Raw genomic sequence first — 16,020 nt, forward strand, 5'->3', positions numbered from 1 at the left:
AAGTGGTACTAGCTGAAGGAGTGCGAACGACAACAATTAAGGAGAAGCGAGCATCCCAGGCATTTGGAAGCAACAAAGACACACCGGACAACATTTACACCGAAACATATATATATATATATATATATATATATATATATATATATATATATATATATATATATATATATTTGTGTTTTTATAAGTATTGTTTGTAATAATAATTGTATCTTTAATGTATAAATAAACAATTATATTTGTTTTGGACATTTATAACTTAGAAGACTTTGTTTATTTTTGAAGATAGATTTGAGGGACTGAGAATGAATAAATTTAAAGAGATAGAAAAGATAAAGTGAGGTTATTTGTTTGAGAGGATAGAAGGTTGAAAGTCAAGAAATTTAAAAAAAAATATATGATTTTTTTTTTCATTTTGTTGTTATGACACGTGGCAAAAGTTACCACTTTTTTAATTATATTATTTATAGATAAATAGATAGATAAGTATATATATTTATAAATCATTATAAATTTTAAATAAAAATAATAAATATATTAATTTACAATGTTAATAATTTTACAAAAGAAACAAATATAAGTAATGTGAAAAAAAAATTTAGATTAAAATTAATTTACTATCCAAAATAAAAAATATGTATTCAATTTTTTTACCATGTTTAATTCACTACTATACTTTATTCAATTTTAATTTTTTTGAAAAAATGGTTATTTAATAAAATATTTGTGATATAAATTTCTTATTTTATTTTATCAATAATGGATATATATATATATATATATATATATTTAATATAATTTTGATATTCGTGTGTTCCAATAATAGATTTTATTTGATAAATTAAATTTAATTCTCACTTTCTAATTTTATAAATTTTATTTATTCATTTTAAAACAATATTAAAAAAGTATATAAGTTAGTTAATAAAAATTAAAATACTATAATAAAAAATAAAATATAGACGTTGATGTGATTTTAAATCCATTGTCAACTATAGAGAATCTTCTTTATATTATATAAAAAATATTATGAATTTTTCTTTTATTTAGTAAAGTTTAGATTTTTTTTTTAAATTAAAGTTTACTTGAATAATTTTATAAGTGATTAAAATATATTAATTACATAAAAATTATTTTGATTTTTTTAAAATAAAATATTTAGTAAATTTTCGTGATAAAGTAATTTAAAAGTTCTTATTTTGATAAATTAATTTAACTATGACTTTCTAATTTTGTAAATGTTTTTTATTCATTTTAAAATAACATTAAAAATTATATAAATCAGTTAACAGAAACTAAAAACACTACTATAAAAAATAGAAAATAGACGTTGACGTGATTTTAGAGTTCAAAAAATGACATAAGTGTATGAAAATTGTATGGAATTTCAAAAATCAAGTAAATGCAGGTTAACATGTAATAGAAAAGTTACGAAATGATTTTATATCACATTGAAACCGAAACTTTTAGGTAAATTCTTTTGTCGTTTATTTAAGTAGTGTTGGATGTAAGTGAAAATGAATTTGAAAATAAAATTTATAAAAATTAATGTAAAATTTGATTGATGTGACAGATTAAAAAAATTGAAAAAAATTTAATGATATTTTGAACAAAATAACGTGCCGACAAATAGTATACGGTTATCTTGTACCATAGCTTTTAGAAATCTGTAAACCGGTAATAAAGAAAAATAAAAAGTGTTTGGGAATTTCCTTGAATGACAAAAACTGATCATTGACAAATAAATAAAACGCCTTATCATTAATAGGATTACTTGTATTTTTTTTTTTTTTTGAAATTTGGATGCCTCAAATGTGTTTCAATCAACCACATTATCACCTATTATTATTATTATTATTAAAATAAAAATTCATATTAACATTGATATAATGTGTTTGTTACGGTGGCACGGGTCAAACCGTAATCCTATTTATTTAAAATAAAATATTTTCCTTCTATCCTGTAATTTTTAGAATTGTGCACCTCCATAATTTCATTTTGTACTTCCAATTTTATTAAAATTTCAACTTTGTCTATCCGCACTTGTGACATTTGGAATTAGAACTTTTGACTAAAAAGATTTTCTTGTGCATTTTAAAAATTGAAATCCTACATCCTACTTTCTCTATCCCGCCTCCTCCTTTACCTCTCCTCTCTTGTTTTCTCCTCTTTTCTCTCTCGCCGTTTCCTTATTTTTTTTCTCTATCACGATTTCTTTTCTCTTTTTTTGATTTTGTGGCGGGTGTGATAACGTGGTGGTGGTATGATGGTCTTTCTTGGTAGTAGTGTGATGGATCTTTTCTCTCATCTTCTTTCTTGTTACTATATTACTAAAAGTTGGTCTTTCTCTCTTCCTCTCTTTCTCCTCTGCTCATTCATTGATTTGTATGCTTTAGATTGAAATGTGAATCATTATACTGGATTGGATGGAAATGTACGTGTTTTTGTTAACAGATAAATATATGTAAATGAGGTTCAAAATTGTAATAGATGACCCGGACAGAACACGTTGGACGTTCAGTCGGACTCGAGCACTCAACCCGGACGGCCATGACAGGCATGTTTGCGGAGGTGATTAAGGTAAAACACCGATTAGAGGGTTGGGCTCGGGATTGGGCCGTGATTAAGGCCTTGTTAATCCTAAGTTCATGACAAAAACTATAAATACAAGTCAAAGGTAAGAGGTAGGAAGATTCATTAATTGCACATTTATTGTAGTACTAAAACAACCGATCGGACCTTTTACTGACTTAAGCATCAGAGCACCTTTAACCGGTACCCTCCCAGGCGTACAGGACGGACGGACATCGACCTACGGAAGGAAGGATCACGAGAAGGGACCGGACGGACGTGATCGACCCCAAACAAGAACATTTTGGCGCCCACCGTGGGGCCGAGTGACTAAACCCAATGGTGACCAGGAGAAACATGAGCAGCGAGGACCCAATCGAGATGATAAGGATGTTACAACAGCACATGGAGGAGTTGCAGCAGCGACATGAAGCGGAGATGGTGGTCGTGCGGGTCGAATGCTCAGCCCGCATAGCGTAGGAAAGAAGATCAGGGGCGGGAGACAAAACTGAGGAGGAGCGTGGCAAGGCCGCCCAGGAAGGTGTCTCGGAGCACAGCAGCATGCCCGACCAAACCTGGAAGCCGCCCGGGTCAAAGGTCGAGGGAAGTAAGGTTAAGGCCGACCAAGAGGAGAGCGCGGCCCTGAGCAAGCAGCTGGTGGTCAAGGTTGAGGATACTTCCGATCACCTACCCTTCATCCAAGCTATTACGGACATCCACATATCCGAGCATTTCGTCCCACCGCAGCTCAACATTTACGATGGGACAACCGACCCTGACGATCATGTGAAAGCGTTCACTACCCGAATGACATTTCAGACTAGGGACCAGGCAATCTGGTGTCGGATATTTTCGGTATCCCTCGACGGAGAGGCCCTGGAGTGGTTCAACTCTCTGCCCCCCAATTCTATAGAAAGTTTTGAGGGCCTCAAGGTCATGTTTGGACGGTAGTTTGCCAGCAGCCGTTCCCAGGATTTAACCATCTTTGATTTGTCCGCCCTCAAGCAAGGCAAGGATGAAACACTGAAAGCGTTCATGGACCGCTACCAAAGAATGGTTCGGCGAGTGAAGGGTCTCAACTCGGAGTTGGCTCTTCAGTATGTCTTACCCGCGCTCAAGCCGGGACCATTCAAGGAAAGCGTCTGCCGACGGGCGCCGAAGACTTTAGAGGAGCTGCATGAACGGGCAGCGGACGAAATAAGAGTGGGGGAAATGAGGCAATCCTACCGAAATGAGGCCTAGGAGGCAAAGGAAAAATCGGAGGGCAGGAGCCAGGGAGGACAGTCTGGAAAAACCGGGGGGTTCAGACCAAAGGAGCCCCCCACGGGTCCACGTTTCCAACAGTACACCCCACTGAACGCCTCCCGAGCGAAGATATTACAAGAAGCCTTGAGCACTGAGCTCATACAGGCGCCCAAGAGCCGCCCTACCCCGCCCGACGCTGATGGGAACAAGCACTGCCTGTGGCATCAGAACTTGGGTCACACCATAGAGGAGTGTGTGACTCTCAAGGACGGGATTGAGGAGTTGATCCAGGTTGGGCAGTTGAAGAGGTATGTCAAGACCGAACGTCCTGAACGCCACGTTGGCTCGTCGGCACGATCACGTAGTCCTCGCAGGCGTCCGCCGAGGCAGGGCGGCAGGGGACGATCAAGAAACTATGGAAATAATCGTTCTTGTCAAGTGAAGCGCCGAAGCAGAAGTAGAAGCAGGAACAACGACCGATCGCTACGCGGTCACATTAACACCATTTTCGGAGGGTTTCCCGGGGGAGGATCATCCTCATCGACGCGGAAACATCACGTCAGGGCCCTTCGCTCGGTCAATTCGGTGCAGAGGGCAAGGAGATCCATGCCAGAAATCACATTCACGAATGACGACTTCCATGCTCCAGACCGGGAGCAGGACGACCCCATGGTGATCACGGCGGAGATCACTCGGTACTGGGTGAGTAAGGTGTTGATTGACCAGGGAAGCTCCGCCAACATATTGTATTGGAAGACCTTCCAGCGCATGGACCTGCCGGAGAACTTGATTGTGCCCTACAACGAACAAATAGTGGGATTCGCGGGAGAGCGAGTGGACACGCACAATTATGTTGATCTCCACACTCGTTTAGGCACCGGGCGGGAAGGCGACAAGAAGAAGGTTCGGTATCTGTTGGTAAATGCCAACACGTCTTACAATGTCCTCCTAGACCCACCATGTCTAAACGTGTTTGGAGTGATATTGTCCACCCCCCATCTAACCATGAAGTACCCATCAGAGAGGGGAAACATCTGCACTGTGAGGGCTGACCAGAAGACGGCCCGAGAATGCTACAGATGAGTGCATATTTATGCCCACATTTATGCTTTAAAATTAAATTTTTGATGAAATTCATGTGCTTGAATGATTGATTTAAAGAGGATTTGTGATGATTTGATATATTGTGTTTGGAATTAAAAGGGACTTAAAAAGTGATTTTAATTGCATAAATTATTCTTGGAAATTCTTATGTTTATTTGTGCAGCAGAAATTATAAGTTCTATTGGTCCAAATGGCAATTCAAGGCCCAAAATCAGGTTTTATTTGGAAAATAATGTACAGATGGGCCAAACACGCAGACTTTACCCTTGCACCTCCTAAAATCCCTACATACACTCCTATTTCTGAAACAGGCCAACAACCAAGCCCAAACACTAAGCTTTTTCTACTACACCTCCCTAAGTTTCCTATTCCTACCCCTCTTAAATCAGATTTCACCAGATTTTGCCACGTGTCCAAATCCTCCACACACAGATCTGACCAACCAGAACATGCCACCTCTTGCTTCTTGCCATGTCAGCCTTGTCTTCTCTAACAGAGACACCCTAATCCAGCAGAACCCTAGCCGCCATGTGCCGCCACCGTAAAACAGCACCGTCGCGCCGCTCCGTCACCGAACAACCACCATCATTCTCACGCAACCCAACCTTCGTTAGCCGCTGTCTCTACCGTGCCGCCAGCCGCCGCGAGGTTGCCACTCACACGCATCTATCCATCCCGCGCTACCAAGGCCGCCGTCGCGCACCACACTCATCACCATCCCTACACGAGTTTCTTCATCCGGCAACCATGGCAGCCCGTCAAACCAAACATGCATCAGAAAACCAAATCCCGCCATCCGCGAGAGGCCACCATCCTCATCCTCGTCGCGGCAACGCACATCACCATCTTCTTCGCTCTACCAGAATCGCGAGTTCGTCTTCGCATCTCCACAGTAATCGCGGATCACTTTCTTCTTCCTCGGGAGTTCCGCCGTGCCATCTCAACACACCACGATTCACACTTCTCACCATCTCCACAGCACCGCCTCGGTCTCGCCATCACCACCACGGAAACGCGATCTCTCTACTCAGGAAACCATCGCCACCGTCAAACCCCACCATCGGGAGACCTAGCCACTGCTATCTCCTCCATTGACGCAACCATCAACACCAACACAACGCTTCCATCGTCCGCGAGCATCTCCTCCAAGCCAGCATCCAAAACGGCCACCACCTACACTCAGAAAATCCAAACAGCGAAACACTCAACGCACTACTCTCCAATTCGCGGCGCAGGCAGAGGCGGAGGGGGAAGCCCTTTTCCCCAATTTGCTGAAACCCTAATTTTGGGTGGAGAAGGAGATTGACACATGGCAGGCATTCATTGAGCGCGTCCTTTCTCTGGTCAAAGCTTGTCAACAGGGGTTCTGGTGCAATTTTGGAGAATTCTCAAGGGGCTAAAGTGTAGATAGAAGAAATTTCAAGGTATTTGTGCAATTTTGGAAAGTCAGAAAAAGCTAAAAGATAAAATTCAGTTGTTGAATTAATTTAATTTGGGAATATCAACAGAAAATATCTTCCAAATAATGTTATAATTATCTAAATCTTTTAGTTATTTGGAAGATATAAGATAAAAGATTTTGTCAACTGAATACTCAGAGTCCAAGCCCAATCAAGACCTATATAAAGAGATCCAGGGAACTTGACTTAAGGCTTTCATTCTCTCATACTCCTCTCACTTTTCTTTCATCTTGTATTCAACTCCATTCATGGAGAGCTAAGCATCTAGGGCTATTCTGCTGTAATTCCATGATGGATTCTGAGGTTACGTTCAGTTAATGCAATTGTTTACTTTGATTATTGATTTAAGTTATTCTCTCTCTATGTCTTTCATCTCTCTATCTTGTTAAAAGTAAATATTTTTGCATCAATATTAGTGCTTCTACCACTTCCATTTTATAAACTTAAAGGTTAGATGCAAATACAAAATAATAACCAAATAATATTAATAGTAAATAATATATTATTATTATTATATACTAACTTTATAATGACAAAAGAACTAAATAAATACCAAATCTTTAACAAATAACTTTTCTTTTATATTTTAAGTATTTAATAATATTTTTATATTATTTATCTAATAAATTAAATACTTTATTCAAGTTATTTGAGTCAAACATGTCGGTAAGTTAAAACATAATATAATGTTAAAAATTATAGATATTAAATGTAAAAAAACACACACATATAAATAAACATTTTTCTAGAAATTTAAAACAAAATTTTACCATTTATTAAGTGATTTGAAGAAGAAAAAAAATATTGAACAGTGAAAATAAGATTGAATCAAGCTTATTTAAGGGAAAGTGTAAATAAAATTTTACAATATATCACAAGTTTAAATCTGAACCATGTGAATGCTCCATTAATGTGGAGAGAGAAAGAGCAAGATTATTGAATATAGTGGGGAGGTGTAGGGTAATTTTGGAATAAAAGAAAATAGTGGGGAGGTGTAGAGTATTTTTGGAATAAAAGAAAATAGTGGGGAGGTGGAGGAGCACTTGGGGTGGTGGAGGGAGCAACACCCCTCCTAAAATCCCTACATACGCTCCTATTTCTGAAACAGGCCAACAACCAAGCCCAAACACTAAGCCTTTTCTACTACACCTTCCTAAGTTTCCTATTCCTATCCCTCTTAAATCAGATTTCACCAGATTCTACCACGTGTCCAAATCCTCCACACATAGATCTGACCAACCAAAACATGCCACCTCATGCTTCTTGCCACGTCAGCCTTGTCTTCTCTAACAGAGAAACCCTAATCCAGCAGAACCCTAGCCGCCATGTGCCGCCACCATGAAATAGCGTCGCCGCGACGCTCCGTCACCGGACAACCGCCATCATTCTCGTGCAACCCAACCTTCGTTAGCCGCCGTCTCTACCGTGCCGCCAGTCGCCGCGAGGTTGCCACTCACACGCAGCTATCCATCCCGCGCTAGCAAGGCCGCCGTCGCGCACCACACTCATCACCATCCCTACACGAGTTTCTTCATCCAGCAACCATGGCAGCCCGTCAAACCAAACATGCATCAGAAAACCAAATTCCGCCATCCGCGAGAGGCCACCATCCTCATCCTCGTCGCGGCAACGCACATCACCATCTTCTTCGCTCTACCAAAATAGCGAGTTCGTCTTCGCATCTCCACAGTAATCGCGGATCACTTTCTTCTTCCTCGGGAGTTCCGTCGTGCCATCTCAACACACCACGATTCACGCTTCTCACCATCTCCACAGCACCGCCTCGGTCTCGCCATCACCACCACGGAAACGCGATCTCTCTAGTCAGGAAACCATCGCCACCGTCAAACGCCACCATCACGAGACGTAGTTGCTGCTATCTCCTCCATTGACGCAACCATAAACACCAACACAGCGCTTCCATCGTCCGCGAGCATCTCCTCCAAGCCAGCATCCAAAACGGCCACCACCTGCACTCAGAAAATCCAAACAGCGAAACCCTCAACGCGCTACTCTCTAATTCGCGGCGCAGGCAGAGGCGGAGGGGGAAGCCCTTTTCCCCAATTTGCTGAAACCCTAATTTTGGGTGGAGAAGGAGATTGACACGTGGCAGGCATTCATTGGGCGCGTCCTTTCTCTGGTCAAAGCTGGTCAACAGGGGTTCTGGTGCAATTTTGGAGAATTCTGAAGGGGCTAAAGTGTAGATAGAAGAAATTTCAGGGTATTTGTGCAATTTTGGAAAGTCAGAAAAAACTAAAAGATAAAATTCAGTTGTTGAATTAATTTAATTTGGGAATATCAACAGAAAATATCTTCCAAATAATGTTATAATTATCTAAATCTTTTAGTTATTTGGAAGATATAAGATAAAAGATTTTGTCAACTGAATACTCAGAGTCCAAGCCCAATCAAGCCCTATATAAAGAGCTACATGGAACTTGACTTAAGGCATTCATTCTCTCATACTCCTCTCACTTTTCTTTCATCTTGTATTCAACTCCATTCATGCAGAGCTAAGCATCTAGGGCTATTTTTCTGTAATTCCATGATGGATTATGAGGTTACGTTCAGTTAATGCAATTGTTTACTTTGATTATTGATTTAAGTTATTCTCTCTCTATGTCTTTCATCTCTCTATCTTGTTAAAAGTAAATATTTTTGCATCATAATGTGTTTGAATCTACATGCATATTGATTATATGAGTTCTAGGGTTTCTAGGTTTAATTGACATAAGAATAGACATAATTAAACACAATAGAATTTGATTGAGAATGTACTTTGGTTGAATTTATTGTGAATAATTTAGAAAGGTTTTGCATTTGATTGAGAATTTACTTTGGTTAAATGCATGATCGTCGTTGAATTTATTAAGAATGTACTTTAATTGATTTGAAACTTAAACAATAATCAATTGAACAATTATCCGTGAATAACCGATGATGAATCTATCTTGGAAAAGCAGTGGAATTAGCTTATTTCATCGTAACTGTTTTTAAGTTTCTTATTTGTTCTTTAAACATTCTCCAAACATTACTTTTATCCATAAGTATTGCATAGCATTCGTAAGAGTCAGATATTCAAAAGCAATTCCGTGTTCGTTGGGAGATGACTCACGGTTACTTTAGCCCTATCTACTTTCTTGAATATTATTTGGCAATACTGAAGTTGCCTTGAAAAGTAATATTAATTTGATAGCTCCAACGACAGCGTATCAGCTACGCAGCAGGATTAAAGCTCCACTCCTGGGTGACACGGCGACGGACGGTGAGCTTCGAGGTGGCGATGGCCGACCTTGACCCTCGTAAAAACACGGATGATCGAATTGAACCGATTGGGGAACTGCGCGAAGTGAAGGTTTACCCGCATTGCGGGAGGCTTGGAGCCGGGAGTAGAGCAGGAGTTACGGGCGATCCTTTGGCGCAATCGCGACCTATTCGCTTGGGCTGCATCTGACATGTCGGGCATTCACCCCTCGGTGATGTCGCACAAACTGGCTCTGTTCAAAGAGGCCAAGTCGATCGCCTAGAAGAAGAGGAGGCTAGGCGTAAAGAAGAGCGCGACTGTTAGCGAAGAGGTGCACAAGTTAAAAGAAGCCGGTTTCATACAAGAAGTGACATACACAACCTGGCTGGCGAACGTCGTTATGGTCAAGAAGGCTACCGGAAAATGACGAATGTGTACGGACTACACCGATCTGAACAAGGCATGTCCCAAGGACTCTCATTCGCTTCCAAGCATCAATGGTTTGGTTGACGGGGCGTCCGACTTTCAGATGCTCAGTTTTCTGGACGCTTACTCCGGCTACAACCAGATTCCGATGTACGCCCCGGATCAGGAGAAGACGACCTTCATAGCTGAGAGGGAGAATTATTGTTATGACGTCATGCCGTTCGGACTCAAGAACGCAGGGGCCACTTACCAGCGCTTGATGGACAAGATATTTGCATAACAGATCGGCTGCTGTATGGACGTTTATGTCAATGATATGGTAGTATGTTCGAAGTCCGGCGGCGACCATATACGGGACTTGTAGGAAGTCTTCGGACAGGTGAGGCGGTACTCCATGAGGTTGAATCCAGCTAAATGAACCTTTGGAGTAGTCGCCGGTAAATTCTTAGGCTTCATGCTGACCGCCCGCAGTATAGAGGGCAACGCAGACAAGTGTGCTGCCGTCCTGGAGATGAGAAGCCTCGTTAACCTCAAGGAGATTCATGGATTGGTGGGTCAACTCACTTCTTTGTCTAGATTCATTCCAAAACTGGCCGAACGCATACGGCCGATCGTTAGGAACAAACCATGGCCAGGGGAGGAGCTGCAGGTTTACCTGGGCGTTTCGCCAACCACGATCAGCGCCGCTCTAGTCCAAGAGAAGCCGGAGCCTCGGCTCGTCTACTTTGTCAGTCGGGTGTTGTAAGACGCGGAAATACGCTATCAACAAGTGGAAAATGTGGCTCTGGCCCTCCGCAACGCGGCCAGAAGACTTCGCCCATATTTCCAGAATCACCAAGTGGTCGTTCGGACGGATCATCCCATATCCAAGATTTTGAGGAAACCCGACCTGGCCGGACGGATGGTCAGTTGGGCAGTGGAGCTATCAGAATTCAGATTAAGGTTCAAGCCCCGAGGATCGGTCAGGGGCCAACACCTAGCCGACTTCGCCGTAGAATTGCCACAAACCCCTGATACGGTCGAGTGGAATTTGTACGTCGACGGGGCCTCCGGAAGAGCAGGAGGAGGTGCGAGAGTGGTCCTGGAAGGGCCGGGCGACTTCTTGCTAGAGCACTCCCTCATCTTCAAGTTTAAGGCATCCAATAACCAAGTAGAGTATGAGACCCTGATTGCCGGTCTTGCCCTGGCTCACGACATGGGGGCACACAGATTAACATGCCAAAATGATTAAGGTAAAACAACGATTAGAGGGTTGGACTCGGGATTGGGCCGTGATTAAGGTCCTGCTAATCCTAGGCCCATGACCAAAACTATAAATACAAGTCAAAGGTAAGAGGTAGGCAGATTCATTAATTGCACATTTATTGTAGTACTAAAACAACAGATCGGACCTTTTACTGACTTAAGCATCGGAGCACCTTTAACAGGTACCCTCCCAGGCGTACAGGACAGACAAACATTGACCTACGGAAGGAAGGATCACGAGAAGGGACCAGACGGACGTGACCGAGAGCCCACGAATTTAGGTGACTCGACCCCAAACAGGAACAAAAACTTTTAACTATACTTCAAAATATGGTTAAAGTTTTATCGACTCTCGATTAAGGTCTTGTCTTAATTTGAATTCGAACGAGACTTTAACCAAAATTTGAAAGTCGGCGAGGTCTTAACCGTATTTCGAAATACATTTAAACCTTTGAAAGTTGGTTAAGCCTGACCAAATTTCGAGTTGCGTTTTTTATTTTTTTTATTTTGTGAATTTAGAATTTTAATTTAATTTTGTTATTTGTATTTATAATATGTAATTATTTATTTATTTCAATATTTTTTATTTTCTAATTTTATATTACATAAATTTTATTCTGTTTTCTATAAATTGAAGAATTTTTTTGTTTTGTTTTATGTTTTATAAATTATAATATTATATTTGTTTATTTATTTAATATTTTTTATTCTCTAATTTTATTTTTCTTTTTTAATATATTTTTTATTCTATTTTTTAAAAATTTACGAGGGTAATTTTGTTTTGTATTTTATTTTTAAATTTTTAATTTTATATTTGTTTATCTTTTGTAAGGCTTAATAGCCTCTTTTGTCTCCAGTTTTGCTCGATTATGTCAATTTGGTCCTTGATTTTAAAAAAGTGTCAACTTGGTCCTTATTTAGTAAATTTTGCGTCAACTTCGTCCCTTTTGTTAAATAGAAACAAACGGAGTTAAGGATTGATGATGTGGCAGAAGACGTGTTATTTTGTAGATATATTTATCCTGACATGTCAGAGAATGAGTGCTAAGATGGAATTTAGGAGTGCACTTGGTATTTTCTAGGCCAAGCTCAAACCCTCTTTTCTCTAGGGTTTCTTTTTATCTTTTTCAAAAACGAAGGTCTCTTCTCCACCTTCATCAGTGGCAGCTCTGTCCTCCGCATGACCAACGTCGCTGTGCCTCCCTCTGGCCGACCAATACTGTCGCCGGCAGCATCGATCATCGCCAGTGGCATCGATCGTCGCCAGCGGCACCGATCATAGCCAACGACACTGATCATTGCCAGCGGCACCGATTGTTGCCAAAGACACCTCAACCACGCTGAAGAACACAACCAGCGCCGTCCAGCAACCACAGTGAATCGCATCACCTCCATTGACGCACCACCGTGAGAAATCTCGGACCACCGAGAATTCCTTCGTTCTTCCATCAACCACCCAAATCGCGACAATAGAGAGAACCCGAGAAAGTTCATCTTCTCCTCCATTCTCCACCGTGAAAACTCCAATCTCCTCCATGCTATCTCCATCATCCTTTGTGTCTTGACATGCATCAACCTCAATCCAGTAAACAACAACCCATATACGAAACCCAGATCACGCCTCCACCTCGCAAGTTTCGTTCATTCCAAAACCACAATCGAAAAGAGCCCCAAATTGCAGAACCCTAATCACGTAGAAACCATTCCCACCGCGAGCATCCTCATCGCGCATCAACATCGTGCCTCCTCAGACTTGCAAAGCAAGAGAACCAAACCAAAACAACCATGGATAAATCGCAATGCAGCCTTGCGCAACCCACTGAATTGGGCATTGTGAGGGCGGTGGGACAAAACGACAGGGTGGATTCGGGGTCTCTTGAAATTTTGGAAATTAGGGTTGGCAGGGGCATAAGAAAGAGGGGTTTGGGGGGCTGGGGGTGTGATAGGGTAGGGGAGGTGAAGCGGGGCAGAAGGGGAAGTGAGACAGGGAGCAAGTGGGGCAGATATTCAGTGGAGGAGTGGGACGCCATTGCCGATTATCCATTGCTAACTACAACACTCTTTTTGGAAGAACAAGAAGATTTGATTTGAGGAGTAGGATGCCATTGCTAACTGTCACATTAATTATAATTAAAAGTAATTAAAAGAAAAACATTAATCCAAATTAACTATAATTAAAGGAAATACTAAACACGTCACCACGCATACAATTTAAAAATGTGTTTATGCCAAATCATCAATCCCTTAACGCCGTTTATTTCTATTTAACGGAAGGGACGATTTTGACGCAAAATTTAATAAATGAGGATCAAGTTGACCCTTTTTTAAAACCAAGGACCAAATTGACATAATCGAGCAAAACTGGGGACAAAAGAAGTCTTTTTGTAACTAAGATTGATTTTTAATTTATTTTTAGATTTTTTTTAATATTCTTGAGAAATTTAAATTTTCAAATATTTGATATATTTTAATAATACAATATTTTTATTTATTAAGTTTATATTATCTTTAGGTTTATTATTTCAAATATTAAAAAATTGAAATATTGTTTTGATTTTTTGTTCTTTTATATAAGCTTTGATTGTTCAACAACATTTAACTTCCCAGAAAAAGGATGACTTACCCAAGTCTAAGCTAATTCATAGTTGCGATAGTCATAAATAATCTTTAAAACTCAACCCTTTGCCCTCAACCTAAATAGACTCTCACATTTTCTTGTCCTAGATACACTAGATTAAACATCTTATTTATGCTTCCTATACTTCTCACTTCTTTCACAACATCTAACATCTCGATTTCTAAGATGTCACTGGTTATTGAAACTCGTTAAAATTCAAAATTTATCATAGCGCGGAAACATACTTAAAAAAAACTTATTTAATTACGTTATTTCGAGTAATAAAATAATAAAAGAAATACTCCAATTATATTGTCTTAACTTGTAAAACAAAATAACTTTAAATGAATCTCAAGGTTATACCCTAACTTTAAATATTGTCTTAAAGAAATACTCCAATCTCATCCTCTCTCGAGTCAATCACGCCTCTGGAACATCTGTAACATTATCTGCTTACATATAACACATTATACGATCATCACCGATAATTTCATTCACAAACACAAACACAAATATGTATGGGGTAAGCTACCGATAAAACAATCATAACAACACGATACATACATATTGATTATATCAACCATAATCAAACACACAACAAGATACACACCTTCTACTTATATATATCAACCATAATCAAATACTCCATACATAGTAGTAATAACAATGGAATTCCTAATCCTCTAACATAAACAACTCAATTATACTGAATTACTCAATCCTCGATCCTTGAACTTCGATCATCGATCATTGATCTCTAAGCCTTGATGTCATCACTAACATCTCACACATAGACCCTTGGTCTATCCACTCATTAGCATCAATGCTAGCTACTTACCATAACCATTATAGTAACATCACTATCAACATAACATAACCTGAAGCATCTCAAGTACCATGATCATCGCCATAATACACCACCATCATGACTATCCCAATCATGAACAACACCATGACCATCACCGTACCATAATACCATAGTGAAAAGAGTTTATCTCACTCATGTACCCCACCTCACTGACTGTAGCCGCTCCTACAGCCCACTTGTAGCCTCCCTTAGAGATCATCTTCTTCCAATGCACACAAGGCAAAAGGAAACACATATCCACAGATAGAACCAGGATTTACGAGGTACAACAAGTAGACTTATCCTCCACTCTCATGCTCATCAATCACATACTCAAGTACATCCTAACACTCGTTTATGCTTCACTCTCAACCACAAGTCAAATTGACCCTAAACATAACCACTAACCTCAATATCTGATTATCATCATGTCTCACAGCTCCTCAAGCTTGGTTCACCTTCATTCTTCATCAAATTCGCTATTTTCACCAAAATGCACTGTGATAATCAATTATATCACTTAAGATAATCGATTATCTCAGTGAAATTTACCCAGAAACATCACACAGGAAGGGATAATCGATTATCATCCCAAATAATCGATTATTCCCGAAACCACACTCAAAACCAACGTGTAGATAATCGATTATTTCCGAATTGAAACACATTCTAGACTTGATTCAAGCATTCAAATATACATTCACCAACCCTATATCACATGAAAATATAGTTAACACATCATACATGCATTCAAGCATCACATACCCATGTAAACATACTCAATCACATATAATACACAACTTGAATAATCTAGATATAATAAGGTGAAAAAGAGTCTCCGATAAAAATACCAAATATGGTTTTCAATAAGCCAAACTAACTAAGCATAATGCTTACAAATAAGAACTAAGAAGATGAAAATTCTCCAAAACAAAGTTGTTGCTTATCCGAACGGTCAGAATGAAGAACCATACATCTAGAACCTTATGTACAAAAATCAGTCTGATCCAATGGTAAACGACTTCACAGCGACGAAAACACCACTGTAGATTTTATGAAATTCTCCAAAACAGAGCTGTTGATGCGAGCATTTTTCTCCCAAACTAGACCTCCAATTGACGACCCGAACGGTCAGAATGAAGAACCATACGTCTGGAACCCAATATCCAAAAACTAGTCCGATCCAACAGTGAACAACTTTAGAATGATGAAAACACCAGTGTAGGTTTTATGTTATGCAGGAATGACTTCTTCTTTTCCTTTC

At 39.8% G+C, this 16,020-nt stretch overlaps 1 protein-coding gene across 1 annotated transcript; it reads left to right on the forward strand.

The window, feature by feature from the left end:
• The first annotated feature begins 3,603 nt into the window (after positions 1-3,603).
• LOC108344008 (uncharacterized) lies at positions 3,604-4,896 on the forward strand. The gene is made up of 2 exons (XM_017582470.1): positions 3,604-3,708; positions 3,811-4,896. The coding sequence occupies exons 1-2, from the start codon at positions 3,604-3,606 to the stop codon at positions 4,894-4,896; spliced, it is 1,191 nt and encodes a 396-aa protein (XP_017437959.1).
• Positions 4,897-16,020: the final 11,124 nt, after the last annotated feature.

The sequence above is a fragment of the Vigna angularis genome, chromosome 3 (genome assembly GCF_016808095.1).
Source record: "Vigna angularis cultivar LongXiaoDou No.4 chromosome 3, ASM1680809v1, whole genome shotgun sequence".
Taxonomy (NCBI): domain Eukaryota; kingdom Viridiplantae; phylum Streptophyta; class Magnoliopsida; order Fabales; family Fabaceae; genus Vigna; species Vigna angularis.